Source organism: Tasmannia lanceolata, unplaced genomic scaffold (genome assembly GCF_043159265.1).
Source record: "Tasmannia lanceolata isolate RefF3 unplaced genomic scaffold, GAP_Taslan_0.1 ptg000020l, whole genome shotgun sequence".
Classification (NCBI taxonomy): Eukaryota; Viridiplantae; Streptophyta; class Magnoliopsida; order Canellales; family Winteraceae; genus Tasmannia; species Tasmannia lanceolata.
The window spans coordinates 605,269-627,910 of record NW_027518697.1 but is presented as its reverse complement, the minus strand read 5'-3'; the positions used below and the strand labels follow the sequence as shown (position 1 = coordinate 627,910).

Here is a 22,642-nt window from a genome sequence, read left to right as displayed (position 1 = left end):
CAATTGGGATGTAATACATGAAACACATTTAATGAAAACAACATCCATTTCTTTTGTTATTTCTATCATGAGCAAAATTATTATGCCATTAGAATAGTTGCTATAGGCAGGGGGTTTTGTAGCATAAGGGGTTTATCAACTCTCTGGAAGGGGGTTAGCAACTCTCAAACGTAGGGTTACCAATTTTCGAATGGGCTTATCAAGTGCTTGAAAATTGGCCGAGGGTACTAGAGTTTCGGAAGGGGGTTTTCAAGTCTCTAGGATTGGGGTTATCTAGTATAAAAAATGGAGTTGTCAATTTTCGAATGGGGTTATCAAGTCCCTGAAAATTGGCCAAGGGTATTGGAGTTTTGGAAAGGGGTTTTCAATTCACCGGGATTGGGGTTATCTAGTATAAAAAATGGGGTTCCCAATTTCCGAATGGATTTATCAAGTCCCTGAAAATTGGCTGAAGGCACTAGAGTTTTGAAAGGGGGTTTTCAAGTATTTGGGATTGGGGTTATCTAGTATCAAAATGAGGTTACCAATTTACGAATGGGCTTATCAAGTCCCTTAAAATTGGCCGAGGGTACTGGAGTTTTGTAAGGGGGTTTTCAAGTCTCTGGGGTTGGGGTTATCCAGTACCAAAATGGGGTTACCAAATTCCGAATGGACTTATCAAGTCCCTTATGAACACGTTTTTACTTTATGTATCAAGTTCCTTACGAACACGTTTTTACTTTCTATATCAAGTTTCTTATGAACACGTTTTTACTTACTTTCTTTTTTCACTTGTTCATTTTCACCATTTTTTTCTTTCTACCCTATGATTCATCTTCCTCATCCTCCATTAAAAGGGAGAAGGAGAAATGCAAAACCCTAAAACAAATGAAAAACAAAACCTAGATATAGATAGATAGATGGGAATGAACTCACGGTTCAAGTTTTTGAGCTTTCCCCCCTCCAATGGGGGCTAAATGATGAAGAAGATGACTGGTAGGGTAAAAAAACAAAGTTGAAAATGGGAAAGTAAAAAAAAAAGAGGGAAAGAAGAGAGAAGAGAGAAAAGTGGAAAAGCAAAACGTGTTGCTTAAGAAAAGGGCATTTTTGTCCAACTTTTACTGGCAAGACCTCTTTTGTCCCTCGTTGATAATTTCTGAAAAGCATGGGTCCGGTTGATAATTCTGCCTAATTTTTGTCCTCCATTGGTAATTGTTCCTTCATTCCTTAATAAATTCCTTCTTCTAGTATTTTGTTTTTACCACACAATACATAAAATATTCAGCCAGAGCTGGTATGGTAACGTTGTAGGTGAATCTGCATTTTCGGTTTATACCACAATAGTGTATTCCGTCGCCCTTGTTCTTAGAAAATTAGAAAGTCATCATTACTCATTGGAAGATGCTTTGATAGCATTGCGGATCATCAGTTAACAATTAATCAAAAACAACATTTAGAGGCAGAGACAAGGCTAGATGATCAAGGGATTATCACAGGAATTAGAGATAGACGTAGGCCCGTTTGGATGTTAGATTATGTTAAACCATAGCCTAAAAGAGAATTAGTAACTAGTGATAGTATTAGTGAAGGTGATTAGTTGTGAATGGATTTGACAAGATCTAACAGAATAACAAACTGATGTAGTCTTTTAGAAAAGACAGAAGAAAGCTGAAAAGGGGAATAGAATTTGAAATTGATTTATTTCCCTCTCTTTTCCTTTTCTCTCTGAATTCCTTCTCTTCTTCTTCTTCCTAACCCTGTTTCTTTTCAGATCTCAGATAAAGAGGCGTAACATTGGTGCTTTCATTGATTCATTTCTCTCTTTGCCATGCCTGAGAACACGAGGGCTCAAGCAAAGATTGACGAACAATTCAAACAATATCAACAACAATTAAATGAATTGCGTCAAACGCAATCTCAACAGCATGACGAACTTGTTGCTATGATCAAGCACTTGCAGATTCGTCCCCAACCTACTTCTTTTCAACGAACTAATGGTGAAGATCATTTTGTCAGCGGTTCAGAAGAAGGAATTCTCACAATTCCTCAGTCTGCCACCAAATTTATACGCATGGTTGTTCCCAAATTCGATGGTACAGATCCTCGCGGTTGGACATTTAAGGTTGAGCAATTCTTCAACTACTATAGTACTCCGGAAGATCAACGTTTGATGATCAGTGCCTTTGATCTTGAAGGATCTGCACTTTCTTGGTTTCAATGGGCGAAATCGAACAAATTGATCCATTCTTGGAAAGGGTTTTTAGATGCCATCCATTTACGATTTGGCCCTTCTCTTTATGAAGATCCCAAAGGGGAGCTTGCCAAATTGTAGGGGTGGCCAGAACCGAACCAGACCCGAAGAACCGAACCGGAACCAAACTGTTTAAAAATACTTTGGGTCCGGTTCGGTTCCACTGATGAAGAACCGAACTTATTCGGTTCGGTTCTGGGTCTAATGTTCTTGGTTCGGTTCTGGAACCGAAGAACCAAACTTTTGAATATATATATATATATATATATATATATATATATATATATAAAATATATTTTTTATATTTATATTATACATATACTTATTAATATAAATTACTTATAATATTAATAAGTAATAGTTAATACTATTCTTATAATAAGAAAGTAACTTATATTATAACTTTAATTAAAAGTTTTTATAAATTATAATTAGTAATTAGTAAATTAGCCATTAGAACCAGAGAACCGGACCTGACCGAACCGATTATGTTCGGTCCGGTTCGGTTCGGTACTTACGGTTCATGGAACCGGGAACCGAGAACCGAAAAAAAAGTAACCAAGGACCGAGAACCGAACCGGTTGGCCACCCCTACCAAATTGCATCAAACTTCTTCGGTTGAGGACTATGAATCTCGATTTGAAGAAGCATCGAATAAGGTCAGTGGACTTTCCGAATCATTTCTTACTAGTTTTTTCATTACGGGACTGAAACCTGATATCAAACGAGAATTACAAGTTTTATGGCCTACTTCTCTTCTGCAAGCGATTTCTTTAGCAAGAATTTATGAACAAAAATATGAGGATCTTAAGAAATCTTGGAAATCGAATTGGGTTAAACCACTGGGAGGTCAGGGACTATTGCCTACCCCAACGATTTCTCCAATCAAAACCATCACTGATGCTTCCCTTAGGCAGATTCCGATTAAAACTAGATCATTATCCAAGGAAGAAATGTAATTGAAAAGGGATAAGGGACGCTGTTATTTCTGTGATGATAAATATACACCTGGCCATGATTGTCGAAAACGCCTCTACCATTTGGCTATGCTTGAAGATGACCACGATTCTTTCTTGGAAAGTGAAAATGACATACTGGCTGGCGAAACTTTGGAGCCCACGACGGAGAACAATTCAGCAGAAATTAGTTTCCATGCTCTTGTGGGCCAACAAAATCCTACCTCCATTCGTATCACAGGGGTAAATTCAACTCATTCCCTCCATGTTTTGATCGATAGTGGTTCTACTCACAATTTTGTAAAGGAAAATGTTTCTTCCAACATCACCATTTAAGGTACTCATTGGAAATGGCGAGTATTTGCTCTGTACCAAAAAGTGTCTCAATGTCCACCTTCTTTTGTAATCTCATCAGTTTTATGTGGACTTATTCATCCTTCCCATTAAAGGTGCTGATATCGTTTTAGGAGTTCAGTGGTTAGCGAATTTAGGACCTATCCTAACGGACTATAGGCTTTCTACGATGAAATTTCAGTGGGCATGGTAAATCAGTCCACTTAGTAGGAGAACCAGAACTTAATCCCCATCCGATCAAAGCTACACATTTGAAGACCCTCACCAAAACAAATTCCATTGCTTCTTATTTTCATCTAGTTTGTCTTGAGAATAGTTCAGCTGAGTCTAGCTATGTTGATACAAATTCTACTCAATTTCCCTCGAACATACCCTCTTCTTTTCAAACTCTGTTACACAACTTCATCAGTGTTTTCCAAGAACCTTCGGAATTACCACCTCCTCGAGAAATTGACTATCAGATTCATCTTCTTCTTGGTTCTTCACCTGTCAATGTTAAACCTTGTCGATATCCCCATTTTTTTAAAAAATGAAATCGAACGAATGGTGCAGGAGATGTTACTGATTGGAATCATTGTTCCAAGTCATAGTCCCTATTCGTCTCCTGTTCTTTTGGTTAAAATAAAGATAGTACATGGCATTTTTGCATAGATTATCAAGCTCTGAACTCAATTACAATTAAGGATCGATTTCCCATTCCAACAATCGATGAGCTGCTGGATGAGTTACATGGTGCAACTATATTTTCGAAACTTGACCTTAGATCAGGCTATCATCAGATTCGGATGAGACCAGAGGATTGTTCTAAAACAGCTTTTCACACAAATGATGGACATTACGAATTTTTAGTTATGCCCTTCGGCCTCACCAATGCTCCTTCAACGTTTCAGAGCACTATGAATTTGATCTTCAAGCCTTTTCTACGGCAATTCGTCATCGTTTTCTTCGATGATATTCTTGTTTACAGTTCCTCCATAGCAGATCATGTTACCCACCTGACTACTGTTCTTGACTGTTTACATTCAAACCAGTTGTATGCCAAGTTATCGAAGTGCCAATTTTGTCAAGCTCAAATCGACTACTTGGGTCATTTATTTTGGGAGAAGGGGTACAACCGAATCTGGACAAAATTCAAGCAATGCAAGACTGGCCACGTCCTACTACACTGAAGCAATTAAGGGGATTCCTTGGACTCACTGGTTACTACAGACGATTTGTTAAGCACTATGCTACAGTAGCATTTCCGCTTACTAATCTATTAAAAAAGGATTCGTTTCAGTGCTCTCCTGAAGCTCAACTTGCGTTTGATCAATTAAAATCACTCATGACGCAAGTACCTGTGTTGGCATTACCAGATTTTTCAAAAGATTTTGTATTGGAAACAGATGCTTCGAACCTTGCTATTGGGGCTGTGTTGATGCAAGAAAATCATCCCATCGCCTATTTTAGCAAGAAAATGACTCCAACAATGGCGATTGCTTCCGCTTATGTTAAAGAATCATATGCCATTACAGAGGCTGTGAAGAAATGGCTACAATACCTTCTTGGAAGACGATTCGTTATTTACACTGATCACAGAAGCTTAAAATTTTTTATGGCTCAGGTTGTTCAAACCCCAGAACAATAACAATATATGTGTAAGCTGCTTGGATACAATTACTCTATCATGTACAAGGATGGAAGGGACAATCAAGCTGCGGATGTCTTATCCAGAATTGAGGACACAGTGTCAGATTCTGCTATCCAATTCTTTTCTCAAATCAATTCAGTTGTTTCAACTCCAATCTCGGATATCTCTATTCAGCTTCAACTACTGAATCGCAATGATCCCGAATTACTAGAAATACATAAGGACATTGCTCTAGGGAAGGCTACTTCGGATTTCTCAATGAAGAATGGCATGATTTATCATAATATTCGCTTATTCATTCCTTCTACTTCCCCATTAAGGCACATCATAATGCATGAATGTCACAGCACGCTACAGGGGGGTCATCCAGGAGTTTTACGGACCATATTGAGGATTTTTGCTAGTTTCTATTGGGTCACTTTGAAAGCTGATGTTAAGGACTTTGTTCGCCAATGTCTTATCTGCCAATAGACTAAATATGCCACAACCCCACCCATGGGTCTCTTACAGCCATTACCCATGCCGAATCAGATTTGGGAGGATGTTACTATGGATTTTATCACTGCTCTTCCACTGTCAAATGGCTTCTCTACTATTTTTGTAGTCATCAATCGCCTTTCTAAATATGCGCATTTTCGAGCTTTGCCTTCTTCCTATAATGCCGTCAAGGTGGCAAAATTGTTCTCTGAGATTGTAGTTAAACTACATGGAATACCGAAATCCATTATTTCAGATAGAGATCCCATCTTCATCAGTAAGTTTTGGTCTGAACTTTGGAAATGGAGTGGCACTTCTCTGCAACTGTCATTGGCTTATCATCCGCAAACTGACGGGCAATCCGAAGTGTTGAATCGTTGTGTGGAACAATATCTAAGAGCTTTTTCCTTGGATAACCCAAAACAACAGCATTCTTACTTGCTGTGGGCGGAGTATTCATACAATACTTCCTTCACTCAACTATTAAAGTGTCCCCCTTTGAAGCTGTATATGCCCGGAAACCTCCAACATTACTCTCTTGCATTCCTGGAACATCACCAGTGGAGGCTGTTGATGAGGAACTTAAGCAACGAGATACCATTTTGGCAAGATTGAAAACCAATTTACTTCAGGCTCAGGCTAGAATGAAGAATTTTGCGTATCAGAAGCGTGTTGATAGGCAATTTGCAGTGGGCAGTTGGTTTCTATTAAAATTACAACCCTATCGGCAGCAATCACTGGGACAACGATCTTCACAAAAACTCAGCAAACGGTTCTATGGTCCTTTTGAGATTGCTTCCAAGATTGAAAAAGTTGCGTTTAAATTGAACTTACCAGAGCATAGCAGAATTCATCCTGTTTTCCATGTTTCTTTACTGAAGCCTTATTATGGGCCTACTCCACAAGCTATCTGTACTTTGCCCCCACAGAGTATTGACAATCAGCCTTTGATTTCACCGTTAACAGTTTTGGGTCGGCGAACAATACTTCAAAATGATAAACCAGTTACACAGATTTTAGTACAATGGGTTGGGTTGCTTCTAGAAGATACTTCGTGGGAAAATCTACGTGATCTGCAAGAGGAATACCCAACTTGAAACCTTGAGGACAAGGTTTGTTTTCCAAAGGTGAGCAATGATAGCATTGCGGATCATAAGTCAACAATTAATCAAAAACAACATTCAGAGGCAGAGACAAGGCTAGATGATCAAGGGATTATCACAGGAATTAGAGATAGACGTAGGCCGGTTTGGATGTCGGATTATGTTAAACCATAGCTTAAAAGAGAATTAATAACTAGTGATAGTATTAGTGAAGGTGATTAGTTGTGAATGGATCTGACAAGATCTAACAGTGTAACAGAATAACAAACTGATGTAGTCTTTTATAAAAGACAGAAGAAAGTTGAAAAGGGGAATAGAATTTAAAATTGATTTCTTTCCCTCTCTTTTCCTTTTCTCTCTGAATTCCTTCTCTTCTTCTTCTTCCTAACCATGTTTCTTTTCAGATCTCGGATAAAGAGGCGTAACATACTTGATCACCAATAGCTATTGCTAATGTTGTTTTCCAGGTTCTTGGTGCAAAGATTAAATAAAGAAGCTATTAGCTAGGGACCAACGCTGAAGGCATCACAGGGAATGACTGTGGCATGAGCTAGCAGCCACACAGGGTGAATTAAACAAATAAGACAAAAAGTGAGCCTATGTAATGTGGCTATCGCTATGTGCCTTCTGCGATGAACCCTAGCAAATCCCAATAAAGAAACATATGTTTGGTTGCACAATAAAGACACGGAGAGTAGTGCAATAAGCAGGCAACAGGGGAGGAGACAGGCATCTGATTGGCCTGGAATTACCTCAGAAATAGTGGTAATTGGTGTTTGGTTGAACGGCATAGACTCGTTGAGTAGGGGAATAAGTAGAGGGAAAGAGAGTAGAGAGAGAAAGAGAGAGCACTATTTCCAAGAAATTTGAAGAGAAATTTAACCTTTTTTGGTGATTTTGGCATGGATGTCATAAATAGAGACAAGAATGTCATATCGACAGACATGTTGTAATTACCAATAAGAGTCTCGAGGGAGTTCAATGATAACAAGGAATTTTGCTGAACAAAGAATTGCGTCACCCAAATGCCAAGCTGAATCTCTAGGCCTCTGTGTGACCTTTGTTCAACTTAACACAAAGCAATTATATGGTGAGTGCACACGACGTCCTAAATTTTTTCAGAAAGTACAGCAGGGCCCATTTGTGGGGCCATAACGGAAATAGGATGTACCTCATAGATCGTCTCCAAAGGATGAACCTAACCCTCCGATCTATAGATGTTTCTATAATAGGTAGTCCTTCCACAAATCGGAGGTTTATCATCCTATGAAAATAATCTATGGGGTACAACCTATTTACGTTGTGGCTCAACAAATGAACAGTTTAGATCATCTTGTTAAGTGGATCCACGGTACTTGTTTGCAAATTGAGAAATCTTTCTTTCATTTCCTTTACCATGATATAAACCTGTATGCAAATCCTCTATCGGGCTTCTAGCACTGTAACAGTTATTTCATTTGTTGTACAAGAGTCTTGCATTGCCGAAGATGAATCGACCATGGGGAGACTACTTCTGCCTGCAAAAATTCCGGGCTGCTTCGGTTGGGGCAATGTCGGATTTTCACTACTCAACATCAAACCCACGGCCGACATTTTTGGCCTGTCTTCTGCACGTGCTTGCACACACAATAGTCCCACCTGTATACATCTCAAGACTTCAGAAATGACACAGGAAGCACCCATGGATGGGTCCATCAATTCCAAGCTATTGCCTTCTTTCCACAGTCTCCATGTCTGAAACAAACCCAATTCTTATTCTAGGTTAGTAAAACAACACAATAGATATGGGAGTTGAACATGAAAGAAGGAAGATTTTCTTTTTAGCCACTTACATGGCCTAAGAGGTTATCGTCCTCGGCGTAAAAGAAGCCTCGGTTTTTCCTGCCGCTTACTATCTCTAATACTAACACTCCGAAGCTATAGACATCAGATTTCTCCGAAAAGAGCCCGTCCATGGCGTACTCAGGAGACATATATCCACTGCATTTAGCCATTGATGATGAGTATTGAAGGTTGATGAGAATGGAAAATTGAGACAATGTTTTAAATGACGATCATCACTTCTTAATCAATACTTACTATGTTCCAATCACTCTCTTTGTATTTCCTTCAATTTGATCTCCTCCAAAAATTCTTGCTGTGCCGAAGTCAGAAATTTTAGGGTTCATCTTGTTATCCAATAGAATGTTACTAGCTTTGAGATCCCTGTGAATGATCCTGAATCTAGAGTCTCGGTGAAGATACAGAAGACCTCGAGAGATCCCTATTACAATGCTAAAGCGCATTTGCCAATCCAATAATACTCTTTTCGTTTCATCTGGAGAATATTTCCATTTTAGTATATAAAGTTAATAGTGATGAGTGATATGGTGAGATAAAATTATGGGTACTAGTAGTGCCTTTGTGCTGGTATGACCGCACCCTAAAAAATTGTTACAACTGAAAGATTCAAACCATTCAATTATGGCCCGCAAGTGGCCTGATTGGATGGCTTGAATTGTCACATCATGAGCTTAGACTAACAGTTACATACGCTTTCAAATGGAGAAATTAGAAGAATGGAATGGAATGGAATGCAATCGAGGTGAGAGTATATGAAGCAATGATGGAAACAAACCGAAAAGAATAGAGTTCAATCCTCCATTTTGCATGTACTCGTAGATCAACATCTTTTCTTCTTCCTCAAAACAACAACCCAAAAGCCTGACAAGGTTACGGTGTTGAAGTTTGGCAATCAACAAAACCTCATTCATGAACTCGTCTACTCCCTGTCCGGAATTCTTAGAAAGCCTCTTCACAGCTATCTCTTGGCCATTTTGTAGTTTGCCCTGGAGAAAATCATTCAAAATTCAGGATGTTATCAAACTTATAATACAAAGAATTTTTGAACTTTCATACTTTTTTCCATCTAGTAACACCATTAATTTCATGTTAACCATGTGGAACTTTTTAGCCGGACACTCATAAAATTTATTTGCATATAATCTTTTTTTTTTTTTTTGAAATGGCATATTTGCATATAATCTTATAATCTTATATTATATGCATAGTCTTTCATCCATATAATCTGCATTAATGGTCATAAGAGTTTTATATCTTTGGCCTTCATTTCCCATTAGAGGCATTAATTAAACAATTCTATATATTTGTTTGGTAAGGAGCTTGAACCCAGAATCTTATGGATGCAACACAAAGCATATTCCAACTGAGATAGGCCGAAGCCTGATAAACTATTCTGATTTGCAAATAAGGATTGGTGTAGCATCCAAAGAGGCCCCCATTCATTGGTCCCTAAAGTCATCCCCCCATTCAAGTCTAGTTCAGGCTAAGTCCTCACCATAGTCAAGTTTATTAATGTCTTCTTGTGAGTTTTTACATCGTTTTTTTTTCTTTGGGTAGGTTGTTTTTATATGGTGTTCACATCTACTTGAATGTTTTTTTTTTTAAACGTACAGCAGGTCCCACTTGATTCAATGATCCATACCATTCATTTGTTGGGCCCTTAAACAGGCTGGGTTCCACAAATCATCTCCATAGAATAATCAGAACCCTCTGATTTGAAAAGGTTTAATTGAAGTGCCCTTAGTCCTAACCCTCCTTAGAATTATTCTAACCCTCCAATGGACCGCTCTTTGCGCTAGGTTTTTGCAAATGCACCTCATACATGCAATTTTGGGTTTGTTTGCTCAAAATAGCTAATTGTTTCCGTGTGTTTTTGTGTGATACATCAGCAGACCTTGCTTTTGCACTGTTCTCAGTGAGCCTCGAAATGGTTTTCTGCCAAATTGCCCAGACAATTCCTAATAACAACAAAGATGGTTAAAAGATGAGAAATTACCTTATAAACAGGACCAAACCCACCCTGTCCAAGCTTATTTGTATCTGAGAAGTTATTAGTGGCACTAGCTACAGTAACCAAATCAAAAAAGGGTAGCTCCACATCTTCCTTCCTACTTTCGTCAGATTTTTCCTTTGCCCCTAATGGTACATCAAACAGTGGCACTTCTTGGCTTCTCCCTCCATTACCTGCTTTAGAACAAAAGAGTCAAAGCATAATATAAACATGAAAAATGGACGTTCGTAGTGAGTGCAAAGTTCACCCTTTTAATTACCTCTTTTCTTTCCTGCATTCTTCCCATTCTTCTTCTTCTTCTTCCTCATCCATACACAATAGCCAATCCACCCCAATAGAAGAAGCATTGCTGAAGCAAGGGTTACACTGACTATGATTGCCACCTTCCTCTTCTTATCACCTACTAAACAATCGTCTTTATGTGAATCAATAAGATTGTACTAAAAGCAGGAAAATAAAAGGAGAAGACAAATAGAGATGTCAGGCAGCTTGTGCCTCTGTCATTTAGAGTCGACTCCTTTTTAGCTTCGGGAATCTGTATTCCGTCAAGCAAAGTTAATCACAACTCTTTTGACTCTACCAAGTTATGATCACATCAATCGAGTATTCAGACTCTGAAACATTCACAACCAATTACTCCAAAAGCTTAGGGCGTTGGAGAAGGCATTATTTAATTTTTTATACTAACACTCCCTCTCACGTGGCACGTGCAGCCCTTCTTTCTAGGGTTGACCTACGTGTGGCATGTGCGGCCCCACTTTTATTGGTTTGGCCATTAAAAGTGGATTTTTTAATATCAAGGAGGTTTGAACCTTGGGTTAGCTCTCATACCATATGAAACAACTAGTTACTCCAAAAGCTTAAGTTGTTAGAGTTGGTGTTATTTAATCATATATACTTCAACTCCCCCTCATGTGTGGCCCCTATTTTTTGGGCGTTGGTCATACACATGGATTTTTAATATTAATGAGTTGTTGGATTTTGAACCCAGATCTGCCGTGAGGCAATTGCTTTGATACCATGTGAAACAACCAATTACTCCAAAAGCTTAAGCCGTCGGAGAAGACGTTATTTAATTTTTTATACTTTAACACAGCCATGTTAACCAAGTACTCTGCCGTGTTAACCAAGTACTCGATCATGCTGCCCTGAGTTGATTAGGATTTGCTTTGGCGGTGTTTTGGCCTATATTAGTGTTTTGAAATATTGAATGTATCCTCAAAGGTTGAGATATCTAAGTCATATCCTATGGCTTGCAAGATAAACAATTGGGATGATAATTCGATTGTCTGAGAAATAGAGGGTTGAGGAATGACATTGTGCGGAAACATCCCCCGATTAGAAGCGATATATTTTGACGAGAAATTATCTCAAAAAATGAGCTGTTGTTGGATCAAATATCAAGGGTGGGATGATAAGTAAGTGTCCATACGGCCCTTCATCATATAATTTCTCTATTTTTACACCCCTCCAATCTTGTGGTTGGATTGGTTTGTTTATGGCAGCCTGTCAGTCCGACCCACAGCCTTTCCGAGGAAAACACCAAACACATATGAAACAGTCAAACATGGAAAAGTCAACTACGGAAAAGTCAATGAAATATTAATAAGTCTAAGGTATTTTCTTTAACTCAAAGAAAAGGGAGATGATAAATTTGCACCCCCTGTAGGATAATTGGCACCCCTTTAAAGGAGGCTATGTGGCAGACTTTGCACGTTAAATGGGTGCGAATTATCCTACAGGGGGTGCAAATTTATCATCGTCCCAAAGCAAATCATTGATAGAGTGGGCCACTGATGGCCTAAGTAGTCAGGGATATATCCAACGGTTGCAAACGAGCAAGCGTAATCACCCACATTTGCATTCTCTTTTTTCTTTTCTTCTACGGTTGAGTCGACTCGACTATGCTGCAATTCTAGTATTTTAATTGAGTTGACTCACCGAATCATAATGGTCTGAGTTATCTTATGTCTAGAGCTACTTCTCCAATTTAACTACTATAAAACATTAAAACACGAAGAAAACAAATCAAGTTTCTGAAACGAACGAGTTGGTGATGAAACATACCTAGTTCCGAAGCTGCCAGTCGCACATAAATAGCCTGCCCGCCCTCTGAATATTGTCTAAGATCAATCAAATCATTCACCCAAATTATACACCCACTCCCTTCTCCACGAATATCAGCATTAGCATAAGCCACACATGAACAGTTCTTCAAGCACTCACGTTCACATTCTTGCAGTGTCATGCCCTTGTCTACAAAGGAAAGTGAAGTGTCAGGCAATTTCATTCGATCCAATCTTGAAAACCCATCTCCCTTTTGGCAATCCAATGACGTTTTCCTCACACACCCACCACTCCCAACTCTCAAATACCAGTCATTAGGCGACTTTGGTTCGAATCCTTTCACACAGTTACAGTTTGGAGAGCCATCTCTGTTACAAAAACCGTAAGGCCCGCATTCAGCATAAATGTCGCACAGGTCATTCGGCACTGTCCAGATAATATTCCAAAACCTGCGTCCCGCACTCCCATCGACCCATGTCCGACGTTGAATTTCCCCGGTTTGATTCACCATTAATATTGAAACATGAGAGCTGTTGATCAGTTCATAGGTGTAATATATCTCATCCTCATTAGATACAAAGTTGAATTTGAAGAAGTAATCAGTGTCCATTTCAGGAATGCCACTGAATCGGATCCCATTCCACGGTCCACCTCGATTTCGCGGCGTCAATTGATACATAAGAAATGGTTGTGGAGATCCATTAGGATTGATCCTAAAAGAATAATCTCCAATTGAAGGGTCATTGGCACTTTTCCAGGAGGTTAGAAATCGATCTAGACCGGTTTTCAAATTAAATCCAAGTTTCATACCTGGTAACAATGTGTCAGATGGATAATCAAAGCTTTGCCAAAAGAAATTATCAGTGTTATCATCTCCTTCCTCTCTCAGAACAAGATTTCCAGTATCTAAGAGCTGTACCACTGGATTATTCGCCGTTGTTGTGTGGTTCGCCGACCAGAATACACTCTGTGTTCCTTCGTCCAGAATGACTAGATTTCCCTGGTAGCCAACCTTGAAAACACCTGAGGAATCTGCAATTGGGTTCTCTCTGTTTGCAATCCATACAACTGTTTGTGCAGGAATTTTCTTATACCATATTCCCAAGTATCTGTTCCTGGAGTTACCAGGGCTAAAGAAGCCTAATTCGAAGGTTTCGCCCGCCGAAATCAGGGTTTGATTATCTCTGATTGATTGGGTTAGTGTAATGATGTCGCTTGCCATGGAAATTTTTGATAGGGAAAAGAACAGAGTGAGGACTAATACAAAAGAGGGCATCACAATGATATTTCTCATGTTTCTCAGAGGCCTATCTCAAACATTTGGTGAGTATCTTTCCTTTAAAACCACTGAAAATTGTTTTGAAGTTTAGGCCAAATGCAAATGCCTACACCTGCATTCCCATTTATCTACACGTTGTAATTAACACAACCCTGACTTTTGTGTGATTTGCTTGGAAATAGAGTCCGAATTGTCATGATCGGATTTCTAAAATAATGTAGCGGGGGTATGCCGCTTCTTGGTTCAGACTTTTCAATGGACAAAGGCAAGACTTCCACTTTTTCTTTACAAAGGACTTTTGCATTCCCCTCCGGAACAAATTTCCTATTGGTCTTAGAATATTTGGGTATTCTCCAAAGCCAAGTTGGATCGAACCTACAATGCTGCAATTTCAAACATTTGGTCACCATGATGTCAGATCGTAAAGTTCAAAGGATGACTCTATCTCTTTGACGAGAATTCATATGATGGGTGGCCGTGAAAACACATGAAGTCTAAAAAAGTAGGTACGGCTCACTTTTTTCGATGATCCAAATCGTTTATCTGTTTGGGCACAACGTAAATAGGTTGTGCCCCAAAAATCATTTCGATAGGATGATCCTAACCCTCCGATTTGTAGAAGATTCCATAAATGATTTTTGGGTGCCCAAACAGATAAACGGTTCGGATCATCGAAAAAAGTGAGCCGTACCTACTTTTTTCAGACTTCACGTGTTTTCACGGCCACCCAGCATATAAATTCTCCTCTTTGACATTGTCCAATTTAATACGATATGTTACTTTTTGGCTCTCTCTTTCGTTTTTTTTTTTTTTTTTGGAAACATTCATATATTAAAAGGCATTTCCCCAAGTAATTGGCAAATTCTATTGAGAATGCAAAGAATTTTCTGTCGATTCCAGCTAGGGGGTGAGGTAGGTTTCTGAGTGTCTAAGTAAGGGGTTTGCTACTTCAATTGTAAGAACTAAGTGTGAGTCCAAAACTTGATCCGTGGACCCAAAATTAAGGGGCCGTTCCCCACTCCCCAGAAGCCTTTTAGCGGCTCACTTTTGCATGAGAGAGCAGGCACCTCAAATTAATTAATGTAGCATTTTTCCCCAGGGAAAAATCACTAAAATTCGAAGAAAGATTTTATGTGGATTAAAAAAAAATCAAACCAAGTGAGCAATCACAAAAGAGAAGACAAAAGATCTATCCTCCAATGAAAATCTCCACTAATTAAAATGGGTAATACAATGCAAAAGGCATTTTGTGGATGGTTGCAAGTCAGACTAGCCACCTCGTAAATGAAGATAAAATCTGCTGAAAGGTGAGTGTGTGGCTGGTTGACATGCAACAGACCATCTGCAAAATGCCTTCTGTGATGGACGCTAGCAATTCACTTCTCAAGTTTTCACCTAAAATGTTATTTTAAACATTAACTGAATGATCTCTTTGGATTGAAAAACAAAGAAAAATCCAAATATAAACGAGATGGGTTTGATGTACCTTGCGTGATCGGACGATCCTTTCTGGCACAAATACGACACTCCAATCTTCTAGTCGGAGAAACCAAATCCTCACAAGGATTAATCTTCAAAAAGAATGCCCAAAGATGACTTGATCCCAAATCAAACCCTAAACACAAAAGAAAACCCCCATTTCTTTTCATTCATCTTCTCTCCCTGTGTCTTTTTCCGGCTACAGGATTCCCTTTTTTATATCTTTTTGTTTCATTTTCAATAAGAAAACCCACTTTCCTATTCTGAATAGGTATTTATGTGTGTGGGTATGGGGCCCACATCATGGTACTGGACCCCACAACAATTAAATGAATAAGACAAAATCTGCTACAAGTTGGCCGTTCACTGTGGCCCAAAAAATGAACGGCCTGAGTCATCCAATGAATTGGGCTCCACTGTACTTCTTGAAAAATACTGGATTTTACGCCGCACACTGTAAAATCTCCTTAGGTAGTCCTTTTTAAAAAAATAATAATAATTTTGAATGGTATATTGGCATTCTCCCTAGCTAGCCATGGCTCCCATGTTGTCAAACGAGACCCTTATCTTGGCTTTGCTCCGTGTAGTGACTTAGGTAAGAGAAAGCAACTTGAGCGAGTTGAGAAAGTTCACAAATTCTCCATTGATTTGATAATATGCTCGTTCTCACATCAACCCCGGGAATTGTGAAGTTTTTCTACACTGGCATAGACCTCCACCGGAAGCTCATCATCAACAAAATTGTTGGCGTTGAAGGGGCTCCCTCCCTATTAAATATATGGGGCACCCACTCGTAAGTCGTAACTACCCGGCAAACAACGAGGGATTACTCTCCTCTTGTCACCAAAATTCGTCAAAGGATTGCTAATTGGACTAACAGACAACTCTCCCGTTCTCGAAAGATTGAACTCATCGAGTCTGTGTTGAACTCTTACCTTACTGGTCTTCGGCCTTTTGTATCCCATTCACAATCCTTGATTTTCAGAGATTTTCTATGGGCAGGCAGCAGCTTGAAGAGGACATATCATTTAATTTCGTGGGACACTCTGTGTAGACCAAAAGACGATGGTGGAATTGGCATCAGAGATCTAAACCTTGCTCTCCAAATGAAGCAGTTTTGGCTCACCCTTCTTGATCGCCCCACCTCATGGAGCAACTTGATTAAGCTTAAATACATCAAGGATAAAAACATATGGCAAATGAAAATGCCAAGCAATCCCTCCTGGGGATTTCATAGTCTCCTCCAAGTTTGCTCCCATGTGAAGAAGCACATCTGTTACGCCATTGGAGAAGGCCAAGGAATCGACTTCTGGAATCACCCTTGGCACCCAGATGTTCCCGTCAACCAACAAACTTGAAAAGGGACTATACTGAATGTTATCCATAAGAAGGCTACTATTTATTGGTGAAGCCTGATCTCAGTCTAATCTGAAAAGTACTGTACACTCTACTCCGACTGTGGCGGTCCCGCTCGCCACTGAGCGGGCTGGGGGATTGCAGGGGGGCGGGAGCTCCCAACCCGAATTTTTTAAGGTATTTTTATATTGGGGGTAGTTTCGTACTTTCATGAATTAGGGTTTTTTCTCTTTATTGTAACGCGTCTTAGAACGCCATATAAAAGGGATGTGATATCAGGAGACGCTCTAGAGAGGTGTGAGGGTTTGTAATCTTTTCTTCAGAATAGTAGAATCGTTGGCTTGTCGCTCTGCCGTGGACGTAGCCCATACCAAACTGGTTGGGTGAACCACGTAAATCTGTGTGTTCTGTGTGTGATCTTTCGTTTTATCTTTGCATCGTTATTCTACTGCGTTGTTAATTCCTAACAGATGGAAAATGGGATAACATCTTCGATATCCTCTGCTATCCACAAGCCTAGCATAGAGAACCTTCCCATCTCGAAGCCCTGTTCCGATGGTTCATTCACTACTCGTAGTGCCTAGAACTCAATTCGGGCAAAACACCACCGTCCTCCACGGAGCAACACCATTTGGTTTTCCGACACATACCAAGATTTGCTTTCACTTCCTGGCAAGCTCTAAAAAACCGATTAAGCGCTAGAGACGGACTTCTATTCCTGGGCAACTCTCAGGACACAAACTGTGTTCTTTGCAATTCTGGTCGAGAGAGCATTGATCATCTCTTCTTCAGGTGCTCATTCTCAGCTTGGGTTTGGAAATCCGTAGTCTGGAGATTTAACTCAAAAAGTAGGCCAAAGAGATCCCTTCTTGAAGAAGAGGAATGGCTTCGCAATCAATTCAAAGGGAAAGGCCTCATCACAACCTCGATGAAGATTGCATTCGGAGCCGCCGTTTACCACATTTGGGCTGAATGCAATGCCAGGTTGCATGAGAAAACTCTTAAGCGTAAACAAGCTGTTCTTCACACAATCATTATCTCAATTACAGATAGAGTGCGAAACCTGTCATTGAATGAGAAGGCAAATCTAAGAAATGAAATAGCAGCAGAGCGCCTGGCCCTTCCTCTCTTCTCTGTGAAAACTGAACCCAAACTCTGCCAATGGATCAAGCCCGATCAAGGAGTTATAAAAATTAAAACAGATGCCTCGCTAATGGATGACCAAGCAGCGTTGGGCGGCATTCTTAGGGACTCAGCTGGAAATATTACTGGTGTTTTCTCTTTCAAGTCTAAAACTGGAGAAATTCATAATCTTGAACTTGATGCCATACTTCACGGCATTATCCTAGCTAGCAAGAAGAACCATGAAATTCTTTGAATTGAATCAGACTCCTTGGTGGCAGTTAATGTCGTCATTGGAAAATTCTAATGCCCCTGGAAACGCATCTCCACTCTTGCAAACATACACAAAGCTCTCCATTCCTTCAAAACCTGGAAGATCTCCCATACTTGGAGAGAATCAAATGGCGCTGCGGACTTTCTCTCAAAGCCTAACTGCCCATGTAAAGGGGACGACATCTCTTTAGATTCTCCTCCCCTCCCCCTTTTTGATACTGTAAAAAAAGACTCCTCGGGGTCGATCTTCACTAGATTGTAATTTTTCTATTTCTTAATATCTGGTAGGGGTCCGACCTAACCCCAGCTTGCCCATAAAAAAAAATGCTCGTCCGCACTGCTTCTTTCAAGTTCAAGGAGGAGTTGATCTGAAAAAGAAGGCATTCTGGTACACGGTTGAACTGATCTACCACTTCTTCTTTCGAATGAAGTCTCTCCTCAATTTTGTCATTGTTGGGCTTGGACATGGCTCCGTCCATTGTTTTTGTGCTGCTGTCTATCAAATTCAAATGAAAAAACAAAGGTACAGAAATTAGTTGCCAGAAAAAAAAGGTACAAAAATTATCCGTTGAGGGATAAATTAGTTAACAAGGAGTCTTTTGGTGGTTTTTAAGATTGAGGAATTGGTTAAGGGAATCAAGAAGATGGTGTGATTTTTGGTTGCAAGGCTATCTTGATTGAGGAGGTGGAGAAACAAATTCCCAGATAATATAACATTGAACAAACAGTGGACAAAAATAATTCCTTGTTACTGGCTTTTACTTCCTTTTTGAGAAGTAAAATATATAAGATATTGGCCTTTAAAATAGGGAAATGATAAATGCGCCCCCTTTTCATTACTTGGGACAACCTGGTGATGGCAATCAGGTCCCTTCAATCCTTCCCATGTGATGTAAAGCTGCCTCTTTGCGGTCATAGAAAAGGGGCTCATTTATCATTTCCCTTAAAATTTTGTTATTTTATAGGATGCAAACGATCCAGATGTTAGTGGATAGTTGGACAAAAATGTTGGATTCGAACCGTGCCCTTCATTATATCCAAATCCCAAGGTCCAAAATTATTTCATATCGTAACCTAGACTAGCCACAAAATCTGATGGAGTGTCCTGGATCCAATTGTAAGGCACCAATGTATGAAAATACTCTTCATATTCCTTTTCTTTTATGTCTATTCACGAGGCGTATTTTCATAGCATTTAAAAACTCTACTCAAAACGACGAACAATATTTCATTCTCTCTTTCTTCATTTCATGATAACTTGTCTCTTAGTTTCTTCTTTCTTCCCTCGCCTGACCTAAGTTCTAGCCATGTACAACGTAAATAATTAAGGCCTAGAGTACTCCCATGGATGGTCCTATTCAAAATAGATAGTGATCATACTCAGAATATAGGATGCAAAAAGCACTCCGAAAAAAAGGATTTGACCGATAGGGATCTGAAGGGATCATGACCTAGACACAGGTAGATCCAAACCGAAGTAGATAAGTAGATTCTATGACAATTGCAACCTTTATTAATCTTTCCTAAAATTTCAACCACACATAATCCACACCCGCACACAAAAATAAAAAAATAGATGGAGTATTTGTCATTACCTTTGATTTGATTGAGCTGCAGTGACGCACTACCAATTAAGAACACTAGCCACAATGAAATCCAGCATCAACATCCCCATCTTTTCATTTTCTATATCACCCATTCCATAAAGTCGATTACTAAGGGCTTTCTCTCGAGTTGAATCATCACCATAGCCTCTAACAAAGGGGCGTTCCAAAGCTTCTCCTTCGCCATGATGTTGATGGCGATTAACCATTGATAACAAGACATGCTTGGTTATTGGTCACTGTAGAGGAGACAAGCAAAGACAAAAAAAGGTTTGGGATCTAGATAGCGAAAGGGTCCTCGTTTTATAGGAGAAACCATATCAAATTAGATAGCACATTGATATCATATAGACAAATACGTGCTAATGGAGCAAATGTAACAAATCTTACAGCTCAACTCACTCCAATGACAGGGCAGAGTGCACGCATGGCAAAGAAAATCTTCGTGTAAAGATCTTTTAGGATCCTAATGCCTTTTATATATATATATGAGGAAAGTGTTTCTACTCGGTCCCCTAGATAAGCTTATCTACTCCTCCCTTTAAAAAAATACAGTGGGCCCACGCTGTGGATGATCCAAAGCATTCATTTGATAGGTCTTAACATAGATAGGGTGTGCCCAAAAAATCAGCACCAAAGGGTCATCCTAGCCCTTCGTTTTGTTGGGCACACCGTGTCCAAAATAGACGCATATAAACGTGGACGTTTATATGTGTTCATTCTGGGCACCACAAGGCACTACAAAACGAAGGGCTAGGATGACCCTTTGGTGCTGATTTTTTGGGCACACCCTATCTATGTTAAGACCTATCAAATGAATGCTTTGGATCATCCAAACAGCGTGGGCCCACTGTATTTTTTTAAAGGGAAGAGTAGATAAGCTTATCTAGGGGACCGAGTATAAACACTTTCCTCTATATATATATATATATATATATATATATATATATATATATATATGAGAAAAGAGAAGGTACTCCCCGGAGTAGATAACTTATCTACTCCCTACCTTAAAATAACAGTTGGGGCCATATTGTTTGGGTGATCCAAAGCATTCATTTGATGAGCCCTCATATAGATAGGGTGTGCCCAAAAAATCAGCTCGATAGGATCGTAACCCTATGAACTGTAGAGGCAAAAATGGACGTGTATAAGCCTGCACAAATCTGTCCATTTTTTACCTCCATAGTTCATAGGGTTAGGATGATCCTATCGAGCTGATTTTTTGGGTACACCCTATCTATGTGAGGGCCCATCAAATGAATGCTTTGGATCACCCAAATAATGTGGCCCCAACTGTTATTTTAAGGTAGGGAGTAAATACGTTATCTACTCCAAGGAGTACCTTCTCTTTTCTCTCTCTCTCTCTCTCTCTCTCTCTCTCTCTCTCTCTCTATATATATATATATATATATATATATATATATATATATATATGAGAAAACGGTTCCTACACAGATGTGTAGAAGTTCTCTACACACTAGCTTAAAATACAGTGGGGCCCACATTGTTTGGGTGATCCAAGCCATCCATTTTAAAGGCTCTCACATAGATAGGATGTCTACAAAAAATCAGATCCATAGGATCATCCCAACCCTACGATTTGTGGAGGTAAAATGGATGTCTTTAAACCTTCACAAATTAGTCCATTTTTTGCCTCCACAGTTCGAATGGTTAGGATGATCCTATGGATCTGATTTTTTGTGGACACCCTATCTATGTGAGGGCCTTAAAAATGAATGGTTTGGATCACCCAAATAATGTGACCCCCACTGTATTTTAAGCTAGTGTGTAGATAACTTATCTACACATGTGTAGGAACCGTTTTCTCTCTCTCTCTCTCTCTCTCTCTCTCTCTCTCTATATATATATATAGAAAAAAGATTGTGCGCTCGAGTGTACCTAACCTTAGGTACGCTCGAGTGCCAAATCACATGGGTCCCACATTTTTTTTGGTCATCTAAACCATTCATTTGCAAAGCCCCATCATAGATAGGGTGTGTACCAAAAATCAGCACCATTGAATCATCCTAACCCCTCCAAAACTGGAGGGTAAAATGGGCAGATTTGTGGACAAACTGTGTCTGTCCATTTTGACCTACACAAATGGATGGGTTAGGATGATCCTATGGAGCTGACTTTTGGTATGCACCCTATCTAGGATGGGGCCTTGCAAATGAATAGTTTAGATGACCAAAAAAAAGGTGGGACCCATGTGATTTGGCACTCGAGCGTACCTAAGGTTAGGTACACTCAAGCGTACAATCCTTTTCCTCATATATATATATATATATATATATATAACATATTGCGTATAATATCTTCTAGGATTCAGTTAGGATGGTAACATATATAATATATAGGCTCTTTAAACCTGTCCCATGGTCCCACTTAATGTTATACCTGAGTAGGCCCCCACTTAGGATCGTAACATATCCTAATGTCCTTCCCTAAATGGGGTGGGGATACCCTATGTCATAGAAAAAAACATATCCTAATGTCTTTTACATGTGTAACATATATGGTATTTTACATCCGTTTATTTACTCAGTAGAAAAAATGCAAGCAAAGGAAAAGAAAGTCTTAAAGTTAGGGGAGGAGGAGGGAGTTGGGTTTCGTAGAAAAGAACCTGTTGAGAGAAATGAGGGGTTTTACCTAGTCCCCGGTAAAAAAGATCCCAAAAAAGTCATTCGATCTTATTTTCTAATAGAAAAGTTTGACCTCAAAATTGTGATTTTTTTTCTAGAAGGAAAGTAAAAATGCCTCCAACTCGATTCATTTTCCTTGCTTTCTTAGCTGGAAAGTACAGTGTATTCCTCTCTCTCTCTCTCTATGTGTGTGTGTATATATATATATATA

At 39.4% G+C, this 22,642-nt stretch overlaps 1 protein-coding gene across 3 annotated transcripts; it reads right to left on the bottom strand.

Moving 5' to 3' along the window:
* Window positions 1–7,606: 7,606 nt before the first annotated feature.
* On the bottom strand, window positions 7,607–15,649 carry LOC143854163 (receptor-like serine/threonine-protein kinase SD1-8). Of its 3 annotated transcripts, XM_077363993.1 has the most exons (8): window positions 15,436–15,649; window positions 12,671–14,332; window positions 10,863–11,006; window positions 10,589–10,776; window positions 9,368–9,578; window positions 8,830–9,067; window positions 8,583–8,730; window positions 7,607–8,484 (listed from the first exon to the last, which is right to left on the bottom strand). In XM_077363993.1, exons 2-8 carry the CDS (start codon window positions 13,962–13,964, stop codon window positions 8,173–8,175), a joined length of 2,535 nt encoding a protein of 844 aa, XP_077220108.1. In that variant the 5' UTR covers window positions 13,965–14,332; window positions 15,436–15,649; the 3' UTR covers window positions 7,607–8,172. The 3 variants fall into 3 exon arrangements, with proteins under 3 accessions (XP_077220108.1, XP_077220107.1, XP_077220110.1); XM_077363992.1 differs by lacking the exon at window positions 15,436–15,649 and having other exon boundaries at window positions 12,671–14,520; XM_077363995.1 differs by lacking the exon at window positions 15,436–15,649 and having other exon boundaries at window positions 7,611–8,484; window positions 10,863–11,003; window positions 12,671–14,518.
* Between the last annotated feature and the right edge of the window lie 6,993 nt (window positions 15,650–22,642).

Bases quoted from the DNA above. Each gene is read 5' to 3' on its own strand.
- LOC143854163 (XM_077363993.1), bottom strand. From the start codon at position 13,964: ATGAGAAATATCATTGTGATGCCCTCTTTTGTATTAGTCCTCACTCTG. The intron at 11,007-12,670 runs GTATGTTTCATC...ACGATTGTTTAG, and splicing joins ACTGGCAGCTTCGGAACTAG to TAGGTGATAAGAAGAGGAAG. The intron at 8,485-8,582 runs GTAAGTGGCTAA...GGTTTGTTTCAG, and splicing joins ACGATAACCTCTTAGGCCAT to ACATGGAGACTGTGGAAAGA.